The sequence below is a fragment of the Artemia franciscana genome, chromosome 11, assembly GCF_032884065.1.
Source record: "Artemia franciscana chromosome 11, ASM3288406v1, whole genome shotgun sequence".
Lineage (NCBI taxonomy): Eukaryota > Metazoa > Arthropoda > Branchiopoda > Anostraca > Artemiidae > Artemia > Artemia franciscana.
Window position 1 is genome coordinate 11,353,211 of NC_088873.1, and position 14,327 is coordinate 11,367,537.

The 14,327-nt window shown below is 34.0% G+C and overlaps 1 protein-coding gene across 1 annotated transcript in view; it reads left to right on the forward strand.

Moving 5' to 3' along the window:
- LOC136032803 (uncharacterized) overlaps positions 1-13,818 on the forward strand; it is a gene marked incomplete in the record, with an annotated part of 156,517 nt that extends 142,699 nt beyond the window's left edge. The window contains 2 exon segments of the mRNA XM_065713192.1: positions 4,852-5,144; positions 11,842-13,818. Coding sequence (XP_065569264.1) covers positions 4,852-5,118 — 267 coding nt within the window.
- Positions 13,819-14,327: the final 509 nt, after the last annotated feature.

Genomic DNA, 14,327 nt, shown 5'->3' on the forward strand with positions numbered 1-14,327 from the left:
TTACATTCAGTTAAAAAAAAATAGTTTTTTTATTTAATTTCTGAACGTTTTTGAATTAATGCATGTTTTATTTTGGCTCTCCGTACATAAATTATTAAATGAAATTTGCATATAATTCCTTTTTTTTTGGCTTAATGGCTTTCTCTTAGTTTTGATCAGATGATTTTGAGAAATAAGGGTTGGGGAAGGAGGCCCAGTTGCCCTCCAATTTATCAGTTACTTAAAAAGGCAACTAGAACTTTTAGTTTTTAACGAACTTTTTTATTAGTAAAAAATATACGTAACTTTGAATTAACTTATATAACAAACTTTCATATTCTTATATTTTTGATTATATGTATGAGGGTGTTTGTCTCCTCGTTAATACCTCGCTCTTCACACTAAATCTTAAGTTGTGTCCCAATTCTTTAAGAATGACCCCTGAATCAGAAAGGCCGTAGAATAAATAGTTGAAATTACTAAAAATACTTTAGCATAAAGAGCGAAGTATTTATCTCCTCCTAAATATCTCGCTCTTTATGCTAAAGTATTTTTAGAACCCCTCATATGCGTAATAATCAAGGAACGATCCTTCCACATAGCTTTCTCCCCTCAACCCCACACCCAAACCAAAAAAATCCTCCTGAAAACGTCGGTATACTTCTCAATAACAATTACTGTATGTAAACATTGGTCAAAGTTTGTAACTTGTAGCCCCTCCCCCAGGGACTGTGGGGGAGTAAGTCATCCCCAAAGACATAGTTATTATGGTTTTCGACTATGTGGAACAAAATGGCTATCTCAAAATTTTGATCCGTTGACTTTGGGAAAAAATGAGCGTGGGAGGGGGCTTAGGTGCCCTCCAATTTTTTTGGTCACTTATAAAGGGCAGAACTTTAAGTTCTGGGAAGGAAGAAGAAGAAGTCTATAGTTAAAGAAGAAGAAGAAGAAGATATAGACTCATTAAAGAAGCAGTCAAATTTGAATATGCCACATTATTTCGACAATGAAAGTATGCTAATCAGCGTTCACCGATGTCACCCTTGAAACATATTCAATCGCCTTTCCCTAGACAAGAAATTAAATATTTATTTCTCTCAAAATCGAGGAGAAAATAAAACATATAAATGCTTAGACTATTCATAAAGGATATGCATAGAGATAATAATTTTAGACTTACGATAAAAATTATCTATCTAAATTATAGCTAATTCCAACTGCTCTTTAATTTCAAATCTCGAAACTAATTCAGTGTTACTAAAACAAATTGGAAAACCTATTAAAATTTTACAACATTCGAAATTGGAAATCTGGAACGAAGATAAATCTCAGAGTTTTAAATCTTGAGAAAGAATACTTGGATAGAGAACATAGGGTGGGGGGTGGGACAACTGAAATAAAAAGGGAACCTAAAATATCAATTTTTATGCATTTGTTCCTAAATTCGTAGCGCCAGGTACATTTAAATATTTAATTTACTGCTAGTCTTTTACATTATTCCATTACAAGGTTTTAGATGACTTTAGCGATAGTCTGTCCAGGAAGATCAGTCCCCATAGAATGATTCAGGTACACTGTTCTCGTCGTGCCGTCTTGACGTTTTGACAATGGGGGGGGGGGCAAAGTACGAGAAAACTGTAGAGAAGTAGGCGAATATATGTTCTTGTGAAAAACAGCCATCGACGCTACATACTGACTGGAGAGAGTCGCGATAAACAACTGAACTTGCCCTTTTAGCCCTCACTTTGGATCTTTCGAAGCGGTGTCAACAACATTTCTGTTGCACCAGCATACAGTGGGCTCCCATACTTGGCGATGGTTCTGATGCAAGACTTGTAAAGTGGGAGGATCGAGCTGAGTGGTAGAAGGTTTTGCAGTGAAGAGTATCCCTGGTATTCTCGCACAGAAGGCTCTCACCCAATCAAGATGGGTTTCCAATAGAGATATGCGGAGAAATTTATTCCGTAGAGACGAACATCGTCGAATCGACGAGCTTCATTCGCCAAAGTGAACTTAGGATGCATATGTGGCACTTTCGATTGGGAGATCAGCAGATCCTATATTTTTGATGCGTTGAAATTGACCATGTATGCATCGGATCACTTTATAATTTCCAAAAGATCCGTCCGTTGGGGCAGGGAGGCATGGGCTGGGTCTCCGTGTTTTGGGATGGCTATGTGTGTCTTGGTGTCGTCGGCGAAGGGATGCAGAGAGCTGGCAAGGCTGCCGTCCATGTCATTTACATTGAGAATGAATAGCTTAGGTCCCAAAATACTGCCTTAGGGTACCTCTGCCTTTGTTGGGTATTCGTGGGAATTGAATCCGTCTAGAACAACTCGCAGTGAACGAAAAGAAAGAAGGGTGTTCTGTCAGTTTTAACAGATTTCCATGGACATCGTATGCGTAAAGTTTCTTTAGTAGGTCATGATACCTACTCTATTGAAAGCTTTAGCGATGTCGACTGACAAATGCCTGATGTATCCTTTTGCTAGAAGTTTGATCCACTCCTGGTGCTTACAATTTGGAATTGGTTGGGTGGTCTGACCATAGCTTGTATAGCTTTGATAAGAGACCGTAATTAATGACAGAAAACTAAAAGCTGATGCCTAATTTTTCTTATTCCCGTTTCATTCCAGAGATAGAGATATTCAGATTTAACAAGACTTACATCTTTAGAAAGTATGAATTCTGTTTTTTGATTAAACGGAGCATAATTTTCTTTTTGAAGTTCGGGAAGGGAGTCCCTAAAAAATATTCTACTTTTTCGGATTGGAAAATATTAAAAATCAGCTCCAAACAAGTGTAATTGAATAATTTTAGTCGTACTAACTGCCTTGATGGAAATATTTTTCGGACACAGAATACATATTATTTATGCTGTATGCAGATTGAATAGACAACATTTTGCTTTACAGTTTGTTAGAGATTGTAGGTTTTCTTTGTTTTGAACTAGCCTCTCGTTAGCTTTTCGAGCTTTCGACACATTTAATATTTCCTATCAATTTTTAACGAAATTGCTTTGGAAGGTCTAAGTGGAGCAGGGAAAATTTGCTAACGCGCCCTTTGTCTTTGAGGCTGTCAGCTGGAGGTGAGCCTTGCAAAAGGACATTTGTGGACCTTTGTTAAGGAAGGAATTAGGAAAAGCCTGGAGAAAACCAGCGGGAAAATACCAAAAACCATTTCAGCTAAATCACTTACCTGTATGGTTTATGGCAATGTCAGTGATATAAAGATTATATATTTCACATTTGTTATACTTGTCTTGTAAATACAATTATAGCAAAATCGCGTGGTTTTAGGTGATCTTGCTACTTCAATTTCTTTTGCCGGCCAAAGTCTCGAACTCATTGAATATGTTTATACTACCTTCGATGCTAAATACCCTCTTAATGCGGTTAGTTTTTGTAGCGCAATAGATTTTCAGTGATTTTGGTTTAATTCAGTTTTGCTACTGACATTTCTTTTCCTTTTTCTTAGATACTCCATTTTTTATCTTGTGTCGTGGGTGAGAATTAAATCGTTAGGTTACTCAGCAAAACCTTGAAGTAAAGACCTCAGCAAAATACTATCGGTGTCTTACTTTTATTCCTTTTTTTTACTTTTGCTCCACATTGGAGCAAAGATAATGGAATCGCTTTTCCAAAAGGCGTAATTGTTTAGGCCTATGTTTATTTCAACTTATCTATTTCTTGCACACTAGCTTAGCCCTTACTACCAATTCTAGATAAATCTTTTCACCAAAAGGGTGTATTTTCTTAGGCTATGTTTATTTTAACTAATCTGTGTTTTGTAAACTAACCTTACCCTAACTATTAACCCTAAATAAATATTTTTGCCAAAAGAGCATATCTGTGTAGGCTAAGTTGTTATTTTAACTATTCTGTGTTTGCCCTAGCCCCAACTACTAACCCTAAATAAATCCTTTGTTCCAAAAGAGTAAATTTTTGCTAATCTGTGCACTAACCTAGCACCAATTCCTAACTTAAAATAAATTGTTATTAATTTAATTTTTAACCTATATTACAGAGGTAATGGGACTACCTCTTTTATGCAGTTGTTTATTAAACCTGATAAAAACGTGTTTATATGACAAATCATAAACATGTCAAGAACTGTCATTTTTTTATTAAATGTTTGAAGCAACCTATTGCGGCAATGATTATGTGGTATTTTCTTCCCATATAAAATATATCAAATTCGTCTTATATAGGTATAAAAGTAGGGCTTTTGGGATACAATAAATTAAAGTTCAATTTTTTCGGTTATCAATTTATGTAATAGTTTGTAAACCTTTCTCACTCGAATTCTTAAGAACTATGAAATACAATATTGTGTTGACATAATTGTTAGGGAGGAGTCAAAAACTGGTCTCAGGTGACAAAGCTAACCTACAATTCAGGGGCGCCAGTTGAGAAAAAAATTTCTAATTAGTTTCTAAGACGAAAAGAAATCGTTAAGTTTTCTGATTAACTGAATATTGAGATAGCTAAGAAATAAACATACCTCAAGAATCAGAGTTTCATCCTGAATTTATACAATGTCCAATTCCGCCCCAAATGAACTTTACATTCCCCCCACCCCAACCTGCCCCCTGGATTTGAATTTTTTGGGGTAATAATATTGAAAAAATATCCCCCCTCCCTGCTCTAGACTTTGTAAAGTACCTGGAAATTGTCTTCATTAAAAAAAAAAATGGGTAAAACTTAAATAAGAAGTTTATAGCTTTTTAGTGTAATAGAATCCATACCATATTAATTATTTCTCTTTAATGTTTTTAAAATTATATTATCTCTTTTAATCCTTCTTTTTTTTCTTCTATTTTTTAATTTGTAACTTAAATTATATTTAATTACCATTTTATTTATCTTATAGGTTTCCGTTTGGTTAAGGAGTCATAATTTAGAATCTTATGTTACATTGTTTGCATCAAATTGTATTGACGGACACCAGCTGCTATCCTTAGAAGGTCAACGATTAAAATCTTTGGTAGCATCTAATGACGACCGGGCCAAGTTCAAACGAAGACAAAAAGACTTAAAAGTACAAGTTGAAAAGGAGTCAAAGCAAAAGGAGAAGGAGAAAAAGGATCGTGAAAAACTACTGAAAAAAGCTGAAAAGCTGGCAGCCAAGAAAAAGTGAATGCCTACTTAATTTCTTGTGCCATTGTAAGTTTTTTTTTTTTTTCTCAGATTACTTGTTTGTTTTTTTTGTGTCCAACCTTTTCTTTTTTGGCAAATATCTACTTAAGGCCTTACCCAATGATTTGGATTCATCTGCCACTCCTCCTCCTCTGCTTTCCTAAAGATGTTGTTTTTAAATATAATTTGAATATTGTAGTTGTTATAAATTTGGTTTTTTTAAAATTGTTATGCATGTTGTATGTGTTATAGATTTGGTCCCGTTGAAAAATCTAGGTGGCCCGTTCGCCCGCTAGTCTAGTGGATTTTGTTGGTCAGGTATCGACCCTAAATTTCGGTCGTCTGCCTGCGCTTCCGGCGGACTTGCCCAGTACGCTAAGCCCAGATAGTATAAAAATCTAAGTAGCCCTTTTACTGTCATTCATGGATTTTGAATCATTTTTTGGTCTCCAATTGCCTTCAAATGGCTCGGAAAACGGATAGACTGTCTGATTTCCCCTTACTGTACGTCTATCTGGGTTAATTCTGCCCTACGGTGATCATATAGGTTCTGCCCTAGGGTGAGCCAGGGTGATCATGATCATCAGACTATCATGAAAAAGTGAAAATAATTTTTTTTTTTTTATGCAGCTCTGAAAAAGATTATACGGGCCATTGAGCCCTTTGGGACATTTTTGTTTGTAAATGGATGTATATTGGTGATAAAAGGAACTTGAACTTGAGTTTTGCCTCTCACAAAGACTTTGTCTTAGCTTTACTCTAATCAGGCTTTCAAGCGTTTGATCACTTTGACCACTAGGACCGGGCTGGAGTCCCTGTTGTCATCTTGTCTTTTTCTTTTCTTTTTTCAATATTTTCTTTCGACTGGCTAAAGGCATATAAATGGGTGTTAGCAGGGTAGAGGGGCTAGTGAAATGCTTCTCTCGGAATAGGTCAATTGTATCTAAATTAAATAGAATATAATCCAAGAAGAGTCCAAAAACCCTTACACTTAATTCATACTTGATGTAGTCATCCTCTAGATTTAAGCTTTCTTTAATTTCGCACTGTACTTAAGAAGTAAGGCGAAGAAGAAGTTAGTAAGTAGGAAGTACTGAACTTTAAGCATGTAAACTATTAAATGAAATATTTATTATTAAAATGGAAACATATGAATATAAAATAGCCGGTAAAACTTTCGAAGAATGAAGAAAGATTTTTTTTTTTGTCGTAATAAAAATATTTACCCGTTATTTGTATATTCATATGCTGTTGTTTTTTTTATTTATAATTAAAGGCAGTGCTGCCTAAAAATTATTTTGTGAATAATGTTTAGCTGGCCAATTGCAAATGAATTTGAATACTTATGTTCTTTGGAGTAAGTTTTGAAGTAGCCGTGCAAAAGTTCCATTCAATTTGTATTTTGTAAAGGATCTTAAGAAAAACACGCAAAAAAATGTATATTAATGTTGTAATTTAGGCAGAAATAAGGAGTTTCTTAGCACACTTTGTTTGTAAACAGATTGAAATCCTCTGATCTTTTTTTTTGTACCTATCATTCAAAATGCACATATAAAAGCCTAGGTCTTGAAAAAATCGTCAGGGTATCAGACACCGCGTGGGCGTCAGACACCAGACGATCAGGCATTATTGAAATAAGTCTAATTTTGCGTCCTGTTTTCTTGGTCAAAATATGACATAGAACCCAAACAAAATACAACATCGAGTTAAAAGCGGGATTATTCAGCTTCTTTTTCTGATTTAAGATTAGGAAGCGATAGGATAGGCTCAAGAAATGTGACGGAAATACGTCACAACACCAAACCAATATAACTGAAGCACTCTTTTTAATATAGGACATTAGTATACGGAAGTTGGAGCCATTTTTCCCAATTGAAGTGAAAATGACAGTAAAAACTAAAAAATATAAGCCGTTTGGTACCATAAAGGTACTATTTAGTACTTTAAAAGTACTATAAAGGTACTTTATAGTATTATATAAAGGTAACTTAAAGGTAACAAAAAAAATTTCTCTCTTTTTACTTGCTTAAAATTTAATGAATAAAACAGTTGATTTTGTGTTCTATCTTTTCGCTCAAAATTAGACATAGAACCAAAAGCTAAATACCACAATGAGTAAAAGCGGAATTATTTGGCTTCATATTCTGATTTACGCTTAAAGAGTATTATTATAGGCTGAAAAGATGTGACCAACATATGTTACAAAAACAAACCAATGCTATCCGAACAAACCTTTTAACACGGAAATGTTTGCCAAAAAATTTTCCCCTCTTTTTACGGGGTCAAAATTTGACATGGAAATGACAGGTAAATACAACAACGGGTTAAAAGGCGGGGTTATTTGGCTTCTTTTTCTCACATTCGCTTAAGGAGTAATGTAATAGGGTACAAAAATGAGACGTAAATACGTCACAAAAGTAAACCAATGCAACTAAAACACACTTTTAAACTTGGAATTATAGGACAGTAGTATACGAAAACGTATGACAAGAAACGTTTCATTCTTTTTACTGGTTCAAAATCTGACAGAAACAATACGTAAACACAACAATGGGTAAAAAGACGGTATCATTTTTCTTCTCTTTCTCACATACGCTTAAGGAGTAATGCAATAGGCTCAAAGAACGAGACGAAAACGCGTCACAAAAAATAAGCCAATGAAATTAAAGGACAATTTTTAACACGGAACCATAGGACAGTTATCTTTCGTCTTCTCTTTGGCTTAGCTTTACAATTAAATGTTTAATTAATTAGTGTTTTAACTGTTTCAGTATCAGTGGTGAAGTGTTTTAGTGTCAGTATTTCCAAATCAGTGTTCCTGCTTTTCTTTTTTCTGCTTTTTCGCTTTTTTTGGCAATTTTTAGTTGGAAATCGGTAGATGGCTCTCTGTCTGAGAGTAACATGCCAAAAATAGTATCGGTATCTTCTTTGCTTTTGTCGGGAGATATTTTTTTATTCTTTCTGGGTTTTCTATAATTTGTTAAGGTTATCAGGTAGCTGTGGAATAATCCTGCCCGCTCCTGTACTCGTCAAATTACAAAAAAGGTTATTTTAAGCAATTGTTTTTAGTTTTTCTAGGGGGTAGGGGATTCCCCCACTGTGTCAAAGTACTAAACTATTGTTCTGTCTTTGTGAAAAAAGTTATCTATTTGATTTACGTCACCTTTGAAACGTATTCTTAAGGAATAAGAGAACAAATGAATGAATATTTGGGGGGGGGCATTGCTTAGTGAAGATAAAGTCTAAAACCGATATCCTGTATTCGTGAAAAAATGGTCTTTTCCAGGTACATCATCTTCAGAACTTATTTTGTGAAAATAAGAGAAACCACTAATTTTATGTTTTGTAGTGTTTTTTTTTTTTTTTTAAGCTTGCTTGGCAGCTATAAAATAATGCTACCTGTCACTATATTTTTCTAATTTTTTAAGGATTGGTTTTATATGTTTAGTTTAATCTTGGTATCATGTGTTAAAAATAATTTATGCTGGTCAGTGTGTATATTCCTATTTAATAAACTGCTTTTTTAGTTCTCATTAGTTTACAGGATATACCATCTACGAAAATTAAAGGGGGAAGGCAAGGATTTGTCTTCAATTTTTTCAACGAAAATTATTTTCAGAAATCTAGGGAGTGACAATTCAGCTTTTTTCTAGATTTTTTCAATGAACATACCCAAAAAAAAGCATTGTTAGAAACTTGTAGTTACCCCCCTCCCAACTGATGTTCTTGCTAGTTTTACTCGTTTGTAGTTGTATTGCAAGTATTGAGCCAGTCTTTATGGAAGATAAGGGATTATGGTATTATAATCAAATGAAAGATTGCTTACCTCTTGTTCGAATCATTAAAAAAAAAAAAGAAAAAAAAAAGAGTCTCATCAGCAATGTTATTTAGAACATTTTGATCATTTTAACCTAAACTTGCTGTTCGAATTTGAAGTCAATGGAGGCAAGCCCTACGAAGGGATTTTTGTATGGGTCGGAGGTGGTAATAATAAAACAGTTTTGGGTCGGGTGGGGGACGGTCAATAATAAAAAAGTTTCATTTCGTAATTAGTTTAATAAGAGTCCTGAAATTCAAGAAAATTTAGGATTTGGGTGGGGGGTGAAACCCTGCCAGCGTATGCCCCTGAGTGAAGAGGAGATTTTTTACAGCTCTGTGAGATTTCGGAGTTTATTATGCTTCACCTTCTTTTCATCTTTTCATGCCGCCAAGGAGAATAGATTTGGAGGGAGTACAAAATATTTTTAGATGACAGAAAAAATCGAGCCAATAGTCGCTGGTTGTTTTTAGCCTTCAATTTTTCCCTCGAAGCAGAATATCGTTCAGTTATTTGAGAATAATTTAAATGTCTCATTAAAAAGTGACTGTCTAGGACCAAAAAAATTTTAGATTTGGGAGAGGAGGGGGTGAGGCCCTACCAGTGTACGCCCCTGAGTGAGGAGGAGATTATTTACGGCTCTAGGAGATTTCTGAGTTATTATTCTGATTTTATTATTTTCTGAGTTATTATTCTAATTTTATTTCTGAATTATACAGGCCAGGCCGCATCTAATTTTTTTGTGAAGAATCGAACGATAATTTTTTGAGTTTGTTATGGGGAACAACCGAAGATTAAAAACAACCATGGACTAGGATTAGAAAATGGCTGTTTTTTGGTCCTTCCTCTGAAAGGGATTTGTACTCGCTTCTCTCATGTGACCATTGGGTTCAATCTTTTGTCATAAAGTAGCCTACTGTCAGAATTTGAAGTTGGCGGAGGCGACTTTTTTTCGTAGCTCTGACAGATATCTTTGTTAATTAGGCAGTCCGTAAATTATTCGAAAAAATTTGAAATTTTTTTTTGAAATTTGTTATTAGGGAAAAAGTAAATATTTAAAACAACCACGGACTAGGATTAGAAAAAGGTTGTATTTTGGTCCTTCCACGGAAAGGGTTTTACACTCGCTCCTCTCACGTGGGAAACGTATTTAACGTATCTGAATTATAGAACAAAGATTCCAGTTCATGTCTTTTGAAATTGGTTACTGTGAAAAATTGTCGACTCTTAAAGTACCAAGGACGTTAAAAATGAAATATGGTTGTTTGAATTGTTTAAATGAAAATATAAACATAAAAAAAGACCTGTACATATAGTTATACAGTTTTTTATAGCAGCATTATCCTGGCCGAGTGGGTTGGTGCGCTGGATTCGGGATCCTTTATCTGAGAGGACGCGGGTTCGAATCCCAGTGTACCCAATTCTTCAGTTTGGGACGAGGGTCAGTGGCGTGACTCTGTAAGCTTAGCCAGAGTCGACCCAGCTCTAAATGGGTACCTGGAGAAATCTGGGGAAGGTAAGCGGGAAGGGTGTGCGAAAGCACAGGATGGCTGGTCCCCAACCCCCCCCCCCCATTGCACTTTCTGCCTGAAGGGCCAAGAAACGGAGATCAGCACCGCCGGTAGGGACTGTAAAGTCTAATGTCGTATCCTTTATCCTCCTTTAATCCTCTCACGTGATCATTGGGTTCAATCTTTTGTCATAAAGTACTGTTAGAATTTGAAGTTGGCGGAGGGGACTTTTTTTTCGTAGCTCTGACAGATATCTTTGTTAATTAGGCAGTATGTAAATTATTCCAAAAAATTCAAAATATTTTTTTAGATTTGTTATTAGGGAAAAAGTAAATATTTAAAACAACCACGGACTAGGATAAAAAAGGGCTTTAATCTAAAATGTGATCAGAATTTCAAGTCTTTAGAGAGGACGTCTTTTAGTCCTGGGACATCATTTTTTAATGAGACATTATTTAAATTATTTTCAAGTAACAGAACGATTTTCTGTTTCGGGTAAAAAATTGAAGGCTAAAAACAACCAGCGACAACTGGCTCAATTTTTTTCCGTCCTCTAAAAAAAATTTCATGCTCCCTCCAAACCTACCCTCCTGTAGGTTGGATAAGACCCTACCCTGATAAGATGAAAAGAAGTTGAAGCATAATAAACTATTGGCAACTGCAAAAATTTCCTTGGGTTTCATTTTCCCTTATTAGATCTAAAAATAATTGCCTGAATATATCCTACACTTATTTTCAATTTTAACTTTAATTTTTCATTTTTAATACAATATAAGATTTACTTTTAAGAATTAACCAACTGTTACAAGAACAACAATATAAAAAGAAAACGATATTTCCTCCATTTTAAGTACCAGCCTTTAGTCTTCCTCTTTCTTTTTTCTCTTTCTTTTTTTTCGCACCTGCTTTCCTTATTGTGATTATGAAAAAAAAAGTGCAATAGATTTGTTTATCATTGAAAGGTATTATTGACTTTTTTTGTAAAATTGAGGTTTTATATTAGATCAGTTAAGGTAGAAGCACCTTTTTTTTGGGGAGGGCCCTCTTGAATTCTGAAAAATGTCTATTTTTGGTATTGTAATTAAAAAAAACGGAAAGGAATCGTAATTGCCTTCTCCCCTCGACTTTGAAAACAATTTTTGTATCTTCATTTTATAAATAAAATAAACCTTGCCCCCTCCACCTTCTATTTTCATGAATCGGTTGCCACGAATAACGCTGCTAATTTAAGCTTTATTAGTCTTAAATTAACAACGATTTATTTAGGAAGTCAACTTTAATTGGGAATAAAGTAGATTTCTAATTTAAATAAATATTAAATTATTCAGAATCAAAAATTATCTCCGAGACAACATTGAAAAGATTCAAAGAAAAAATTGCATTTTTTCCATTTCAGGTTCCAGTGTTCAGTTTCCGTCTTTTTTCGCAGCTACGTTTTTTATTGTGATAGTGTAAAAAAAAATAACATTTGATTCATGTACTGTTAAATGGGGATATGATCCTTTTTTGCGTAACTAATTACCTTAAATTTCGGCCACTCTGCTAATTCAATCTTCCATAAGGGTGGGGTTAAGGAGGTGTTCCTCAATCAACTCCTCAGTGTAAGTTTTTATATTTTCGAACAATTTTTTTTTTTATAATTTTGCATTTCATCATTTATTTGAAATTTTAATTTTGAATGCATACCACGGTAGCCGTGCGCGCACGTTGTATGTTAAAGGATGTCAACTTTTCTGGTCAAAAGAAAAACTTTCTATAGAACCTCATCCCCTAGCACATGACATCATTTTTATACAATTCTGAAAAAAATCTGTACAATTGTATAAAATTACATAAAATTTATACATTTTTTTAATTAAAATCAACTTGGTATACTGTGATGAAAAAGTTGAGAGCCATGGCAAATTGGAATGAAAAGCCAAGACAGATAGTCCGAGTGACAAACAAAGCTGGCATAAGCCTTTTTCAGAAAATACACCACTAAATATATCAAGGTTAAAATAATATTAAGGTAATCCTTAGAATTTGTGGTAAGAAAATGGGGTCTAAGTTCCTTCTGGGATGAGTCATCGAAAGCGTTACCACCTCTAGTACATTTTTACTATTTTTAGTAGTTTTTTAAATAGTGACGACGACCACACTGCCTTTCCATTACAAACACCAAAAACAAGAAGAACAATAGGGAATTTTTTTTTGCAAGACAGTGGGATACAAATCAGAATGAATATTTTGGCCCTATGTCCAAGGGCCGTCCTCAGCAAGACATAAATATATAACAAGAAAAAACTTAAAACAGGATAAAATAAATACCAGGACTCCTGGTTGAACTTCGCTGAGGTAAGGATGCTGGGACTGTTTTGAAAAATTTCTCATTTTAGTTGTATTGATTTTATCCTGTTGTAAGTTTTTTCTTCTTATATATTTATGTCTGGCTGAGGACGGCCCTTGGGCATAGTGCCGAAATATTCATTCTGATTTGTTCCCCACTGTCTTGCGAAAAGAATTCCATATTGTTCTTCTTGTTTTTGGTGTTAGTAGTTTTTGCCCAAAATATCGTATGTACAAGCAAATAATAGCCTACATATAAATATTGAAATGTAAAACTCAAAGATTCGTCGTGAAATGGCACAACATCTCCACTTGTTTCACAGATTTGTAAAAACAAATAATATTTTTTTCCTGATATTAATCTTGTTAACGAAACTTTATCAATCACCGCGGGCTTAGCCATTCCATGGAATTTGAAAGAATGTACATGGAGAAACATTTAGCTAAATTTGGCCTTATGGGCTTAACCATTCCATGTAGTTTGGAAAATTGCGCTTCAAGAACCATTTGGCTGAATTTTTCCAAAATTTGACGTTATGAGGTATGCAATTGAAGATTGCGACATATTCTACATTTTTCACTTTTGATTATATATATATATTTTTTTTCCTTCATGCAATTGAAGAGGGCTCTTTATGGAGGGGCAAAAAAAGTGGCATTCATTTAATTTTTTAATTATTGTTTTCATTTTTATTTTGAAACTTGTGCCCAAAAATTATTTTTCTATGGACCTTGGCTTAAAAAAAAATAATTGGAATAGATTTTCCGCCTTGTAATTGGAACAATATAAATATTTTGCCGGAGTAACTTTGATCGTAACTTGTTGTTTTGTTGTCGTAGTTTTTAGTGATTTTTGTAAACAATTATCAAGTTGTGTCTTTTTGGCCCTGCCATTTAACTGTGTCTATTCAGAGGTATTATTCAATGTATAATTTGTTTTATATTTAGCAGTTTATGTGTAGTTATTCATTCCTTTGTGTAATTGTATTTATTGAATTTCAGATGTACAGCTATTTGCAGCTTTGAATAAAAAATTATCTTTTGACTGTGTTTTTAAAGCTTTTATTTAGGTTCGTTCGGCTAGAGAATCGAATTTTCAAAGATTATTCAAATTTCCATCAAAACCTGTTCACCCATTTGTAAAATTGAAAAAATTTATTGAATTTCAGATGTACAGCTATTTGCAGCTTTGAATAAAAAAATATCTTTTGACTGTGTTTTTAAAGCTTTTATTTAGGTTCGTTCGGATAGAGAATCGAATTTTCAAAGATTATTCAAACTTCCATCAAAACCTGTTCACCCGTTTGTAAAATTGAAAAAAATCTATTGAATTTCAGATGTACAGCTATTTGCAGCTTTGGATAAAAAATTATCTTTTGACTGCGTTTTTAAAGCTTTTATTTAGGTTCGTTCGGCTAGAGAATCGAATTTTCAAAGATTATTCAAATTTCCATCAAAACCTGTTCACCCATTTGTAAAATTGAAAAAATTTATTGAATTTCAGATGTACAGCTATTTGCAGCTTTGAATAAAAAATTATCTTTTGACTGTGTT